Source organism: Phoca vitulina, unplaced genomic scaffold, assembly GCF_004348235.1.
Source record: "Phoca vitulina isolate PV1807 unplaced genomic scaffold, GSC_HSeal_1.0 scaffold26, whole genome shotgun sequence".
Lineage (NCBI taxonomy): Eukaryota > Metazoa > Chordata > Mammalia > Carnivora > Phocidae > Phoca > Phoca vitulina.
The window spans coordinates 22,044,811-22,059,698 of NW_022589729.1; the positions used below are offsets into that span (position 1 = coordinate 22,044,811).

The 14,888-nt window shown below is 47.4% G+C and overlaps 1 protein-coding gene across 4 annotated transcripts in view; it reads right to left on the reverse strand.

Moving 5' to 3' along the window:
- The window catches only part of NAV1 (neuron navigator 1), a 168,605-nt gene that overhangs the window by 8,542 nt on the left and 145,175 nt on the right, over positions 1-14,888 (reverse strand). For 3 of the 4 annotated variants that reach the window (XM_032422315.1, XM_032422314.1, XM_032422311.1), the window contains 10 exons: positions 14,805-14,857; positions 14,000-14,023; positions 13,811-13,888; positions 10,562-10,645; positions 10,225-10,336; positions 4,463-4,584; positions 3,660-3,668; positions 756-952; positions 364-556; positions 103-271 (listed from right to left, as the gene is read on the reverse strand). In XM_032422315.1, the coding sequence (XP_032278206.1) occupies positions 103-271; positions 364-556; positions 756-952; positions 3,660-3,668; positions 4,463-4,584; positions 10,225-10,336; positions 10,562-10,645; positions 13,811-13,888; positions 14,000-14,023; positions 14,805-14,857 (1,041 nt within the window). The remainder of the gene's footprint in view (positions 1-102; positions 272-363; positions 557-755; positions 953-3,659; positions 3,669-4,462; positions 4,585-10,224; positions 10,337-10,561; positions 10,646-13,810; positions 13,889-13,999; positions 14,024-14,804; positions 14,858-14,888) is intronic. The other variant, XM_032422312.1, reaches the window with a different exon arrangement.

Genomic DNA, 14,888 nt, shown 5'->3' on the forward strand with positions numbered 1-14,888 from the left:
ATGACCCGAGAGGGGTGCCCCCAGAGCAAGCGGAATGGTGTAGCAGTGACCCAAACCCTCTTCTTCCTGCCACCCTTACAGGTTCTTCTCCCAAACAGGTACCTGTGTCAGTGAGACTTGGGCTGGAGGAATGGGTGAGGGCAAGGCCCAGGGAGCGGCGAGGGGAGGCTAACGCAGAAGATCCGGGGACCTGCCCTGGAGTGGAGCCCGATGAGGGGCCTGGGGCGACCTTCAGCCGGTCGTTCTCGGCTTTCAGCAGGTCCACCTCCAACTGCGGCAAGAACAGACGGGGCAGGGCCGCAGAGTTGGACGGATCTCAAGGCTCGGTCTTCCCTCTGCTCAGCTCTCTGCCCAGATACCCACCTGCATGTTGTGCATCGTCTCCCGAAGTTGGTCCAGTTGGTGGGCAGAGTTGAGGGCTTCCAAGCGTATGTCTGTGAGCTTCATCTCTTTCTCCCACAGCTCAGAGCGCAGTTCCGATACCTCTTTCTTCTCCGGTTCCTCCTCCTCATTGCCATGGAACAGCCTGGTGTGGGGGGCCGGGTGAGCAGGGCCCCTGGAAGAAAGTGAGAGTGAAGCCAGGCCATGTGGGGCAGCTGTAGAGTCGCTAGGGGACACGGAGGTAATCAGCCGTGGTGGGGGGAAGGTCTCATACGCCCCAGGAGAGCCCTGTAGTGCGGTGGCCAGGGGCGAACAACGGGCTTAACTGCCGCTGCCGGCCATACACCGTTGGTCGGCAGGCAGACAGCACTTACTCAGCGCCATCTGTGCCCACAGAGGAGGGGCTGGAGGACTTGACGGAGGGCGAAGCGGCCTCTGCGGAGCCGCGCTGTAGTTTGGGGGACGAAGGGGCGGAGGAGTCCGGTGTGGCGATCTCCTCAATGTCAGAGTATGAAGAAGCGGACTTGGGTCCCTTTTTTATGCTGAAGGCTTTGTTGAAGGAACTTCGAAGCTAGAAAAAAGCAGATCCAGGTAGAGAGACGTCAGGGCTCCACTCTGGAGACTGGGGGCGGACTGGTTTGGGACTTCTGAGACGGAGAGGTATACAGGCAGGGTATTTGCTTGCTGTCAGTAAGCCTCCCTCTTAAGGCTTCACTTGCTTCATGAAATACGGACAGAAGAGTTGCCTAGAAATTAGGGCTGAGAGAAAGTCAACTGTTCTGGCGTGCCGTGGCTGTAGGCTACAGGAACTTCTTGGGTCTGCTCTCTCCCATGGGGAAACTATGCCCCCGAGCAGGACAGAGAGAAGTCCCCAGAGGTCACATGGTGGCCAATCTCTCAATGATCGAACTCCACCTTCTCCAGCAGACCAATTCCTGCTCAGTCTAGAGCCTTGCTCACTTTGGGTCTCAGCGTCCACCCTGACCGTGGCTCATCAGATCAGAATCCATTTATCTATTTACCTATTAACCAGAAACTGGCCATATGATTCTGTGGAAATCAACGGAAGGGAGTGGTATCAAGTTTCTTTTAGTGTCTCTTGTGCTTAGCACATCCCAGAATGGTGAAAACAATCAGATACATATGCTTTCTCCTATTCCCACTCAAATGTCCTAGAATGAGGAATATTTCCCAGCATTTCCTCAGAATACTCGGGAGACTATAATGTGACCATAGCTTGTTTGACCTTAGGTGTTGATGAGCTTGGGTGTTAGGGCTGTGAGCTAGAGATGCAAACCAGGGTCCTGGCCCACCCATTCGCATGCATCCATATAGCATGCACACACACACAGGGACACAGATATGGAATGGCAGCAAGAGACAGAGAGTAAAGGAGGGGTCAAAGGCTGTAGGGGACAAAAGTAAACCAGATCTTTGGGACAGTGAGAGAAAAGAAAGGAAAACTTGAGGGTACTCTTTCAAAGTGTCTCTTGTGGAACACAGGAAGGCTGTTAGGTAAATGAGGAGAGCTGATGGTGGTGTGTGTTGGGGTGTCCACCAAGTAGGACATAAAGGAGGACCAATCTGGCTGTGATGGGGATAGGAGGGAGAGAGAGAATGTGTGCAGTTAGCTAGAGTGTGCGTGCAGGGGATAGATTATCATGGAGTAGTCAAGCCTCAAGCATCCCATAAAGCTCAGTTCTCTGCAGAGATGAGGAACCGAGGGTAAAAAGTTGACTTGCTTGAGATTGCAGAATTGAAGGAAGGCCTGGGACTGGAACTCAGGCTTCCTTATTTTCAACTCAATGGTCTTCTCTACACTATTGCCTCATGGGAAGCTGTGTGTATATGAGAGAGACAGAGAAAGAGAGAGAGAGAGAGTGTGTGTGTGTGTGCGTGCACGTTAAGTGTGTGTGCGCATACAAGGAGATCCCATGACCACAATCTGCCCAAAGCACACGTCCTGTAAGAGCACGAAGACCCTGAGTGAGAGACGGTAGTGTTCTCTGTCATTCAGGGTTCCCAAAGCACAACTGTTGGCAGATGTTCATTAGTGTTATGTGGTGAAGGATTCCCTGAATTCAGGAAATAGTGGGTCAAGCAAAAGGAAACAGACTCTTTACTGAGGGACATCTCAGAATGTTCCTATGTGGGTGTGCACTGCAGAAATGCAGGGCTTATGGCATCCCCGTTTCAAGGAGCATCGCCATGGACTTGTGCACAACACACGCTGGGAAATGCTAACCTAAAGAATCAAGTTTAAAAAAATTTTCCTGGCATTTCAGGCCCTTCCTATCTGCGCCCCGCCCTACTTAGTGCTCCAGCTACGCTGATTTTGTCCCTGCAGAAAGCCTCTCCACACACTCTCTTATCACAGTACCATCTCAGTTTAGCTTTTACCTCCTTTGTGGTGTTTCCCCAGCCTCCTGTAGGAAGTTTCATCTACGAGCTCCTCTAGCCCTCATTGGCTAAATTAGGCATTTTGGCACCGTTGGATTGTTATCAATCTCCTATGTACAATATTGCTTTTTGTCTCCCCAGCAATTCTGCAGGCTCCTGGACGGTTCAGATTACAGACTCCACTTTTCACATCCTTTGTAACACCTGGCGCAATGTTGGGCTAGGTTAGTGGACCTCAGATGTCTGGTTTGTAATGGAAACTCTGGGTTCACTTTCTGCTTGTCTGAGACTATACTCTAATCCCTGAAATGTCTTTGGAAACTCCATGGATGCTCAGAGGGTCTCAGGTTTTCAGGTGGTTTGAGGGTGCCCTGGACTGGATGGATCATATCCTCTCCTATCTCTGGTTCGTCTCCCTATAGAGCTAAATCTTCAGACGAGACCCAAACTGAACTGGTCTTTGGGAATTGTGGTCGAAATTACGTTCATCCAGTGATTCTCTTCCATTTTGGGCTTCTAGGGTTTGAAGGAACAACAACAACAAAAAAAATCAGAAATCTCATTTTCTGGATAGGAGGAACTCCAATTGACTGCTTTTATAACAGGCTGATTTTGTAACAAGGGGAAGACAGGAGGGAATAGATCAGGATTTTGTTGAACTTTTCCATTTGGCCCCCAACCAGACCACTCCTCTGTCCTCATGTGGGGGCAGCCGTGGATGGACCATGCAGTGGAGTGAGTTAGGAACTCTGGGGTGGTTGTTACGGTTAGTTTTATGAGTGGCCGCTCTTTGTTTAGGGGGAGGGAGTTGCTCTGGAAATGGGGAAGGTATGGCAAAAGGAAAGAAAAAACAAGGAGAGAGGAACTGGGTCTCTTACCTCATAGACCTGGAAAAAAATAGGGATTTGAAGTCAGCATTTTGAAGGGAAAAAAAAAGAAGCAACACTTAATCACTCATTTCACACAGCTGCGACCCATCTGTGCTATACAAAGGTTTGGGGGCCAGTCCTACTGCACAGGGGACAGAGGAGCAAGAAGTCTCCTTTTGGGGATCCTCTCCTTACCACAGGCAACTGAGGAGCTAAAAGTGTTTTAGATCTGCCTATGGAATTTCAGAAAGGTCATCCAAAGTAGTTTAGGACTATTAGGAGCCAGCTGGGGGGAGGTTGGGGGCTGGGGGGCTTGGGGGTTAACTATCTCTGGACTAGTCAATGGTAATATAATGGTTCCTTTTGAAGTAATATGGAAGTTCCACAAATACCTCTCCAAAAAAATTGAAGAAACAACCTGCAGGAGCATCTAGAATGAATGGCTTTGTTCAGAAAAATCTTCTCTCCATAGTATAGAAGGGAATGGAGGTGGCGTGGGCAAGGAGTTTGATAGGATGTTCCTTTCTGGATATTTCCTTCTGTTGCCAAATATATCTGACCTAATCAAAGGCATGGAGAGCCCCAGGGAAGTGGGTGTGCACAGGGTTGGAGAGACGGCCTTGGTACAAGTGGGGCGGAATGGGGATAAGAGGAGAGTTTAGCAGACTTTGCTCTGAGCTGATGCCTGGGGCTTCGTATCTGCCCCAAGGCACCATATCTTGGTTAATTCTGGAAGGAACCAATCCCTATGCTGAGGTGGAGGTGACCCACCACGACTCTACATAGTTCCTTCTCCCTAAACTTGGACCTACCCAGCTCTTTTTTTTCTTCTTTTTTGCATCAGCATCCTTGCTGCTGCCAATGCTGGAATGGCTGGTGATGCTGTTGAGGCTCGAGATGCTGTCCGAGGAGTTCTGTCTCTTGATCCGGAGTTCTAGGGGCCAAGTACAAGTGGGAAGAACACACACAGGGTAGATTTAAAGAAGACATGGGACTTAGGGTAAGTGTAGCTACAGACGGTGGAGGAGAAGGGCACCAGCGACTTCTCCGTCCACAGTATTCATTTTTTGGATCATTCTTTCAACAGTTATTGAGGGCCAATTATGTTTTAACATAAAAAAAGCTAACGGTAAAAAATAAGTAAGAAATGATCCCTGTTCTCAAGAAGCTTCCAGTCTAGTAGGATAAACAGCAGTACACAAACTAATGAACTCAGCCTGAATAGGTCTGAGAAGGGTTTAATGAGCACTGGCCCTCGATAACTTGATGGAGACATCAACCTACCATTTTTTTTTTTTTTTAAGTAAACTCTACCCCCAGAATGGGGCTCGAACTCACCACCCCGAGATCAAGAGCCGCACACTCCACCAACTGAGCCAGCAAGGCACCCCTCAACCTATCATTTTTCATGATTTTCCCCAGCAATACTTGGCTGCTTGGCGCTCCAAGGCCAAGTATAACTAGCCATGTGTCCTGCATTTAACCTGAATGAGCTTTAGTTGTCTTATCTGACAGGTAGAAAATCTTTTCAGCACTCTGAGGTTTGGAATGGCACAGAAGATGATCCACTTTTCCACCACAGGGAAGAAAAAAAGTTAACCAGGGAGGAGATATTTCAGTCTTGAAAGAACAGAAGTTCTTCAGATGGAAACACTGGAAAACTGTTTGGGCTAAAGAAAAAGTACACGCAAAGGCCCTGTGCAGGCTTTGCTTTGGGGAACCTCAGGCAGTACAAGGAGTGTACAAGGAATGGAAGCAGTACAAGGAGCACAGCAAGAGGTGAGGGTGAGGTTGGAGGTTAGCCTCAGGCCAGATCAGCAGAGCCCTGAATGCCTTTTAAGGAAATTTGCCTTTGTGCCATATAGGTAATGAGCAAGAGCAGCAGAGATTCTGGAGCAAGATTTTTTTTTTTTTTTAAGAAAGAAAGAGAGTGTGAGAGTCTGCTTGAGATTCTCTCTCTCCCTCTGCCCCTCCCCACCCCTCTCTCTCTCTCAAATAAATACATAAATCTTAAAAAACAAACAAACAAAACAAAACAGGTCGTGAGCCAGATTTGGCCAATGGGCCATGGCTTGCTAACCCCTAATTCACATTTCCCCCCAGAACATGTATTGCTTTTATGATAAAAATAAATTTAATTAAAAATTAGTTAACTAAAGCTAAAATGAAGGGCAGCAAAATAAGTGTGTGCCCCTATCACTGGTTACTCAGAGGTTCCAAGTAGTTGTGAGTCAATTAAAATTTAAAAAATATGCTATATATTTTTATATATAAATATACATATATATATTTTAGAAGGAAAGGATTTTTAGAATCAAATAACCTTCAGAAAGTTAGGAACTCTTTTGTGTATTTTTAATTTTGTGCCACATACATTTATTACCTTTTCACAAATAAAACAAGGGTAGGTATCATTGCTTTAAGCATTAGCTTGTTGAACGCTCCTAGAAATCCTCCTGACCAAGTTGAGCCTGAGTCAACCTGAACGGAGGAAAACATGCAAGCTCATCGCAAAAGAGAGAAATGATTTATTCACTTAACAAATACACATCTGAAGAGGAAGGTGTACTTGGAAAGCCCAAAATAGCTTAATATTCCAGATTCATCACTTATGAGCTGTGTTTGACCAAGTGACTTATTTTCTCTGATCTTATGCTCAACCATAAAATATACTTCATAGGGCTGTTATCTGGAATAAATGAATCAATACAAGTACAATCCTTGAGAAGTGCCTAGCACATGCCAAGTGCTCAACAAATACATTTTTTACTAGTGCCATAGGTGGGATACAGAGTGCAAGAGGAGAAGGGGTGGAAGATGAAGCTAGAAAGAAATGTTTGTCTTGGGAGCAGGAAGAGGATAGTACCCCACACTAATGGGTTTGGAGCATATTCTCTTTCCCTTTAACTTGTTTTTCTGAAATGTTTCAAACACACAGAAATACTTAAAAGCATAGTACAATGGACACCCATATGCCCCCTCCACCTAATTTAACAGTTGTTAATATTTTGTTATATTTACACTTGTGCGTGTTCTCTTTCTTCCTCCACATACAAACAAGCGCACACACACATACAAGCACACATACGTACAGATATTTTCTTGAATGATTTGAAAAGAAGTGGCAGACATCATGACACTTTGCCACTAAATCCTTCAGGACTCATCTTCTAAGAATAAGGACATTATCCCACAACATCATTATCACACCTAAGAAATTAAGAATTAAGCAGTAATTCTTTTAAATTAATATCTAGTCCATACTCAAATTGGAATGATTTCTGATCTCAACTGACATGATTGGATTACTCTGGGGGGGGGGGGGGGGGCATGAAGGAAGGACTGTAGCAATGCAAGACTAGTTAGGAAATTATTGTAATAATCCAGAAGAAGAGTGATGAAAACCAGAGCCAGAGTAATGACAAGTCAGAACAGAGAGAGAATTGAGTATCTATCTATCTATCTATCTATCTATCTATCTATCTATCTATCTATCTATCCATCTGCATGAATTATATATATAACTCAATGGCTTTATATGGCAAACCAGTGAGACATAAAAGATGGCTCTTATATTAGTGGTTTGGGTGACCAGGCAGATGATAATACCTGAAATGGGCCAAACTGCAGAAGGGAAAGTGTTGGTTTGTGTATTTGTAAGGGAGGTGGAGGGACTTCCTTTTAATGCTGGACATGTTGAGTTAGGGATATCTATCAGGTGATCTAAGTGGGGATGTCCAAAAGTATTTGGAAATAGAGGTACAAAATTCAGGATGGGGATACAGGTTAGGAAGACAGATACATATTAAGAGGAGGCTGTAAAACTTATTGAGCTAATAAATACTCTCAGAAAGTTTGCAGGATACAAGATCAATATATAAAAAAAATCTATTGTATTTTCATATACCAGTAATGAATAATCAAAAAAGGAAATTAAGAAAAACAGTTCTATTTACAGTATCAAAAACAAATTTAACAAAGGAAATGCAAGACTTATATACTGAAAACAGCAAAATACCACTGAAAGAAATTAAAGAATAAATAAATGGAAAGGCATGCTACCCTTTGCCTTCTATCTTAAAAAAGACCTTGACCCAGGGGTGCCTGGGTGGCTCAGTCAGTTAAGTGTCTGACTCTTTGATTTTGGCTCAGGTCATGATCTCAAGGTTGTGGGATCGAGCCCCGCATTGGGCTCCGGGCTGAATGCGGAACCTGCTTAAGATTCCCTCTCTCCCTCTCCTGCTGCCCCTCCCCTCACTTGCGCTTGCTCGTCTCTCTCTCTCACTCTCCAAAAACAAACCAAACAAAAAGCTGTGGCTGGAGCTCTGGGAGCCCAGTCCCTGAAGACGAAGTGGAAGGAAGGAATGGGTTCTGTGAAGGAGTCAGAGGTGGTAGGACAAGGCCAAGATGGGAATGATGACTCAGAAGCTATGGGGAGAATTTAATGAAGAAAGGAGACCATAACAGGGCCAAATCTTGGAAATCTTGGGATATTGCCTCTGTGTGTGTGTGTTTAGGAGAGGTTTTTTTTGAGCCCCTACCAAATGCCTGGCACCATGGTGAATGCTCACATAGGTCTTCTGATTTGATACCACAAACTTCTGGTTAGGTATTATGTCTACTTTACATAAGTCAACTAAACTAAGTACTAACAATTATTAGTTACGTTTTGTAAAAATGGGGGTCCCTGGCGATTTCAGTGAAAGCAGTTTTGGTAAGGGTGATAGTAATGGAAGCAAATTATGGTGGGGTTAGGCGGGTAAGGGAAGCGGAAGGTAAGTTTGTGAAGGAAGGAAAGAGATAAGACTGTAATTAGAAAGGATATAGCGGATACATCTTTCATCTTCTTTAAAGAAAAAAGAGCCTTTAGCAGCATTATAAGCAGAAAGGAAGGAGTGAATGGAGAATAAGAGGTCAAAGATGTAGATGTGTGTGTGTGTGTGTGTGTGTGTGTGTGTGCATGAGCGCATGCACATGCACGCAATGGGTATCAGTGCCAGAGGGAGCATCCCAAAGCATTAGACAAGGGATCCCTCTTGGCCAGAAAGGACAGCCCCTTCCAACAAAACGCGAGAAAAATAAGTAAGGATCGGATGAATATAAATTGATGGAGCAGGGAACTCAATGGAGTTCTTACTTGAAAATGTTTATTTTCTTGATTAAGGAGGAGGCAGAGTCTATGTTCAGAGTGAGGCAAGTCAGTGGTGGAAGAAAAGGCTGGAGAACAGTGACAGAGGTTGGGGATCACTGCTAGTGGAATAAAAAGGAAAACAGACTACAGACAAGTTAGAGGACCATCCAACTACCCAGAGAGCCTGCCTCGAGTCAGAGATTGCAGGGTTTGGGGGCATCAGACCACTACTCATCTTGACCTTCTCTAGCAAAGCTTGACTGTTTGGCTGTTAAATGCTAAGGCTAACTTGTCATTTGAGCCCCACGTAACCACTGTGATATTTGCCTCATTTGAATAATAGATTGCACCCCCTTGGAGAACTGATATGAGGATCAAATAAGATTATATGTCTGTGTGTGTGTGTAAAAATGTAAAGTGTTGATTTTTTAGACTTTATTTTGTAGAGTAGTTTTAGGTTCACAGCAAAAATTCAAAGGAAGGTACAGAGGGTTCCCATATGCCCCTGGCCCCCCAACATGCATAGTCTCCCCCACTATCAGCATCCCCCACCAGAGGGGTGCATGTGTTACAAGTGATGAATCTGCGCCGACGCATCATTATCAGCCAGAGCCCATAGCTGACATTAGGGTTTGCTCTTGGTGTTATAGACATCCGATGGCTTTGAACAAATGTGTAATAACAGGTATTTACCATTATGGTATCATACAGAATACTTTTGTTGCCCTAAAAATCCTCTGTGCTCTGCCTATTCATCCTCCCTCCCCCACTCAGCCTTGAGCCTTTTAGAGTCTCCATAGCCTTATCTTTTCCAGAATGTCATATAGTTAGAATCATACAACATGTAGCCTTTTCTCATTGGCTTTTTCCACTTAGTAATGTACACATGAGCCTGCTCGATATCTTTTCATAGCTTGATAGCTCATTTCTTTTAATGCTGAGTAATATTTCATTGACTGGCCATAGCACAGTTTGTTCATCCATTCACCTACTGAAGGACGTCTTGGTTGCTTCTAAGTTTTGGCGATGATGAATGAAGCTGCTATAAACATCCAGGTTTTTCTGAAGACATAAAATTTTAACTCCTCTGGGTAAATACCAAGGAGTGAGACTGCTGGATCAAATGGTAAGAATACCTTTAGTTTTTTTTTTTTTAAGAATAAAGTGCTGTTTTATTGATGGTCTTTGACAACTCTTGAGCTCTGCCCTCGAGGTTCAGGGGAGGACCCATGGGGATGACAGGTCTGCTCTACTCTCCCTCATCCCCAGAGATGGCAGGGTCATGCCCCTGGCCCTGACCACTCCAGAGCATCATACTGAAGGGCATCAAAGTGCCCTCACATTCTGAAAATCTGGTATGGGACTTGGCACATTGTAGGCACAGATAAAGATCTCCAGTAACCCCATTCCTGTTCCCCTTCAATCTATGGTCAGATGTCTTACCTTTGGGGGTGGTTTCTGAGGCATTAAGGGCTCCCTGAATGACGGCCTGTGCTTCCGAGTTCTTTTTCTTCAGGAAGTCTATAGTTTCTCGTAAATCCAGCAGCTCGGTGTCCTAAGAGAGACATGACAATAGTGTCATTAGTTGGGATTGGGAGCACCTACTCTGCGCCAGGCAGTGGGCTGGGCACTGGAATTCTTCCAGACTTGATAGAGAAGGCAGGGAATTCTCCGAGGGGAGGATTCAGGGTGATGGGACGGAGGGAGAAACCGGTGCTCAGGAGAGAGGGGAGGAGGTCAGCCCTGGTCTGTGCGTGAGGAGAACTCGCAGCTCTCATACCTTCTCCTCTGCTGTCTCTGCCAGGTGCCGGAGGCGGGATGTCATATTCACCAGGCTCTGCTCGAAAGCTGCCACTAGATTAGCCTGAAATAAACACGGAAGGCGGCGCCTAAGTTGCCTGAGGCTTGGGAAAAGACAAGACTGTGATGGGAAGTAGTTTGAGGTGATATTCTGTGTCATAGCACTGACCAATGCCAACAACCCTCTTGGTGATTTTTGAATATCGATTTCCCTGAGCAGAGAAGGTAGAATCAAACATCTTTCTGGCCTGAAGAGATTTTCTGGCGGGGACCAGCTTCTTGACAGCATTAAGGCAAGGCAGGCTTTTGGAGGCTCTTGGACACTTGGGATCGGGTACCTATCATTACCAGAGGTGGGACTATCCCTCTGCTCTTCAGGAGGGCCATAACCTCTGGGTCATTCTTATTATCTGGACTTAACGCCTCCATTTTCTGACGGGCTGGCCCCCATGGGGCCAAGTCACCTCCCAGTAGAAACCATTTGGTGCTTCTCTCCACCATTGCTTTTTTTTTTTTTTTTAAAGATTGTGTTTATTTGACAGAGAGAGACAGCGAGAGAGGGAACCCAAACAGGGGGAGTAGGAGAGGGAGAAGCAGGCCTCCCGCCTAGCAGAGAGCCTGATGCGGGGCTCGATCCCAGGACCCCGGGATCATGACCTGAGCCGAAGGCAGACGCTTAACGACTGAGCCACCCAGGCGCCCTCCACCACTGCTTTCAAGCACCCTCTGTTCTTAACTCCCTCCCGCTTCTCCTAGTTCCTGGTTTCTCCCCGCTGTCTTTGCAGGGCTGGAGAGAAATAGTTCAGGAAAACTTCAGGGGTGTTCCAAAGTTTGGCCACTAGATGTCACGTGTGATTCATGAGGAGGAGGCCGGCGGGGGAGGGTGGAGCTGAGGCAACTTGGAGCCGGGCTAGCACTCTAAGCTGTTCACCTGGCAGCAAGATGTATAGGGAAGGTGAAGGGAATGAAGCATGGGGCCAGAAAGGGGAGCACGAGGGGATGGAGAAACAGCCATCACTGGAGGGTATCTAAGCAAGTCAGTGACTCTAGCAAGAAGTGACAGGCATATTTTGGGCAGATCTTTCAGACAGAGCTCGAGGACGTAGGTCTATGACACTTGTCACTGCTTCCTGTGGGCCACTGATTCTCTCTTTCGGTTGGGCCAACTCTAGTTTTCAGCCTCTGCCCTTGAAACATGCCTGGAGGCTACATGTATTTGACATTGGCTGGTGGCAATCCGTCTGGACCACTGTGAGCCTCCTTGTCCACATGCATGCACCACGAACCTGTCAAGGCCTGGGCTCTCCTTGGCAGACCCACGTCATGACCCCGAGCCATTGACTTTCACCTACTGTACAGGGAACTCCTGTTTTCTTGGCCTTGGGGTGTCTCTTGTTCACTTCTCTACATCCCTGTATAGGTGTGTAAACAGCCTGCTTGGAGTCCCTGGACGTCTCTTCGTGAGGGACCCCAACAATGGCTAGCTCCCCTTCTCACTGGGGGCTCCCTCTGCTCTGGATGGGCGTTCTTCCTGTCTTCTACACATCCTCTCCCTCCTCTAAACCTTCCCTAACCCTCAGCCTCACCAGGGTGCCTGTAAGACCTCAGGGCTGAGCAGTGGTGCCAGAGAGAGGCTGGCTCTCTGGAGAGGTGAAACGGCTTGCGGCCCCTCCCTGTCTGGGATGTGTCCTCCACGTGGGCAGCTGGGAAGTTCCACAGAACGCGACCAAAGCTCTGTCAGGAATCAGGGGATCCCAGAGAGTTCTGGCATCACAACTCCTGCTTGAGGGCAGGGCTCTGACCCTCAGCAGGACTCTGCCTCTAAAATTCAGAACCCATCTTGTCTGGCTGTTTGGTTTGTTCTCTCTTAGCCAAAGGGAACTTCCTGTTCAAAGAAAAATCACCCTCTAAATTCATTTTCTTGGCTCTCACCCAGCCTTGACAGCATGATGGCTGACAGATTCAGTGTAAATGAATCAGACACACTAATGTTCTCTGCCCACCTGGTGCCTCTCCCCGCCGCATCTCCCAGATGTGAATTTCCTGGGGTGTGCAGGACGTGACCCAGGCCACCAGCCGTGGTGGGTGGGGCACAAGGGAGGGGAGAGATGGTGCTTGCTTATATTATAATTTTTATGGGTCCCCAAGAGTGGAAGACGGGTGGGTGATACGGGCTTTCAACAAACTGGTGAGTGCACAACTTATGAGTGGAGGGTTTGGGAAAAGAGGAATAGAGAATAACCGGCGTGGTGAGGGAACTGCTGTTGAAATAGGATGGAAACATGCAAAATCTTGGTGAAGAGTCTCCTACCTGATCCCAAGGGAAGACCCCGGGCCTGACAGCTGGGTTCCCCAGAGAGGAAGGGATGAGAGAAAACCCAGAAAGTCCTGCGGAAACTGCAGACATGGTCACTTTTGTGTGAACACTTGGAAGGCTCCTGTAAATCCGGCTCAGCTGTTGTTTACAGCTTTGGGGGAAAATGGCTCTTATGTTCTCCGTTTGCAACTTGGTCACAGGGGAGAAACTACCACAGCCTAGTGAGAGGAGGCGGTCTCATTTCCCCCCCAACCCACAGGGTCGAAAAACCAAGAAAGAAAGAAACTCATTCTACTGCGATGGACTGAGGGCAGGTCGAGGGCGGAAACAAAGAATTCTGGCTCCCAACCTAAAGCTCAGGTGATTTCTGCCACCTGCCCAAGGAGACGGCTACGAAAAGGCAGCTGTGAGGGAGGCAGCTGGACTGGAACGAGAGTGTGTTTCTAAGTCGTGTCACACTCGCCAGGCAGAATGCTCATAGCCAGTTCTGTGCCCGCCCAATTCTGTGGCCTGAACAAAGACAGGAACATACCCCAGGGCAGCAGCAAAGAGTTCTAAGGGCTCTCTAATACATGACTACTTGTGTCCATGGCCAATGGCAAGGTTGTTCCCACGTCCATGCAGAACCACTGATAATCCTCCTCGCTTTCTCTAGGGAGTTCAAAGACCACGGGGCGTGAACTCATCCATACCTATTCATTAGGGTGGGGGCAAAAACAGTTCTCTATAAAAATCGAGACTCAGAGAAGGCCAGTTCCCCAATCCTCTGTCGTAAAGCTGTGAACAGGACCCGCTCCCTTGGAATCTAAGCCCAGGGGACACCTTACGAGAGAATTCTCCTCCTTTGGCTGAACTTATCTGACCTACGGCCAAAGTAACTGCCTGGGTCTTCCCCTACTTTATGGCACTCACATTGGCAGAAAGTTGAGACGTCAGGGTGGCCACTTTTTCCTGGGATGATTCCAGTTCCCTACGAAGCTTCCGGATTTGCTGTGAAGGGGAGAGAAATACAAACTTATGGCAGCAGCAGAAGTAGGAGATCTGGAAGCAGAATGGGGCGCAGTGGTGTTAACAAGCAGAGACAAAGGCTTCGCACCCTACCTCAGATTGCATCCTCTCCTCAGCCTGAAGAAGGAGCACAGGAGAGAAAGAGAGAAGGAGGTAGTTACTACGGAGGTGAGGAAGCCAGGCCCCAGTGGCAGGGCGGAGAACGTGGAAGAAGTGTGACTCAGAGGTACGGAGAGGCTGAAACTCAGTGTCTTGGCCGCCCTGGCCCCTCACAGGATGGGCTGAGACCCTACCCTGGGGTTCCAATAAAAGATTTCTCTGGAGCTCGTCTCTAGCCAACTTTGTCATTGCCAAGAAGGCTAGGAAATGGAACTTCAGTTGATCTGAAGACTAATCCTTACTGCCGCTAACTTGAAGGAGTAAAAAACCGGGGGCAAAACAAATCTGAGAACCGAGTTATACCTAACGGCCAAACGCAGTGTGCCCAGTCCCCCGCAGGGAACACTTGGTAAGTGCGGTACACTATTAGGATGCTGAAGTCCCATAAACCTAAACCTACCTAGCCTACCTTGCCATGAATGCTTCCTACTTACCCTGGCACAGAATGGGCTCTATTACAAGGGGATTATCGATTTTTCACAGGAGGGGAAACAAAGGGCACCAGAGTTTGCTCAGGAAATCGGTGGTGAGGCCAGAAAGACTACTGAGGAGCTGATGCACTCAACCGAGTGCTCCAAGCTCTAGGCGCCATCCCCCGGCCCCACCCCAGATCCACAAGGTATCATGAACAGGTAGCAGCCCCCCTCCCCCACCCAGTTCCCCAACCAACCCAGGTTCTGGGAAGCAGTGCAACGGCAGGCAAGAGGGGATGAGGGAGGAAGAGAAGTAACGCTCTTACTGAGGAGTAAGTGGAGGAGGCACTGGAGGCCAGGGACAGCACTGAGCCATGAACTGAAAGAGAAGCAGAACACAGAGTTAACAG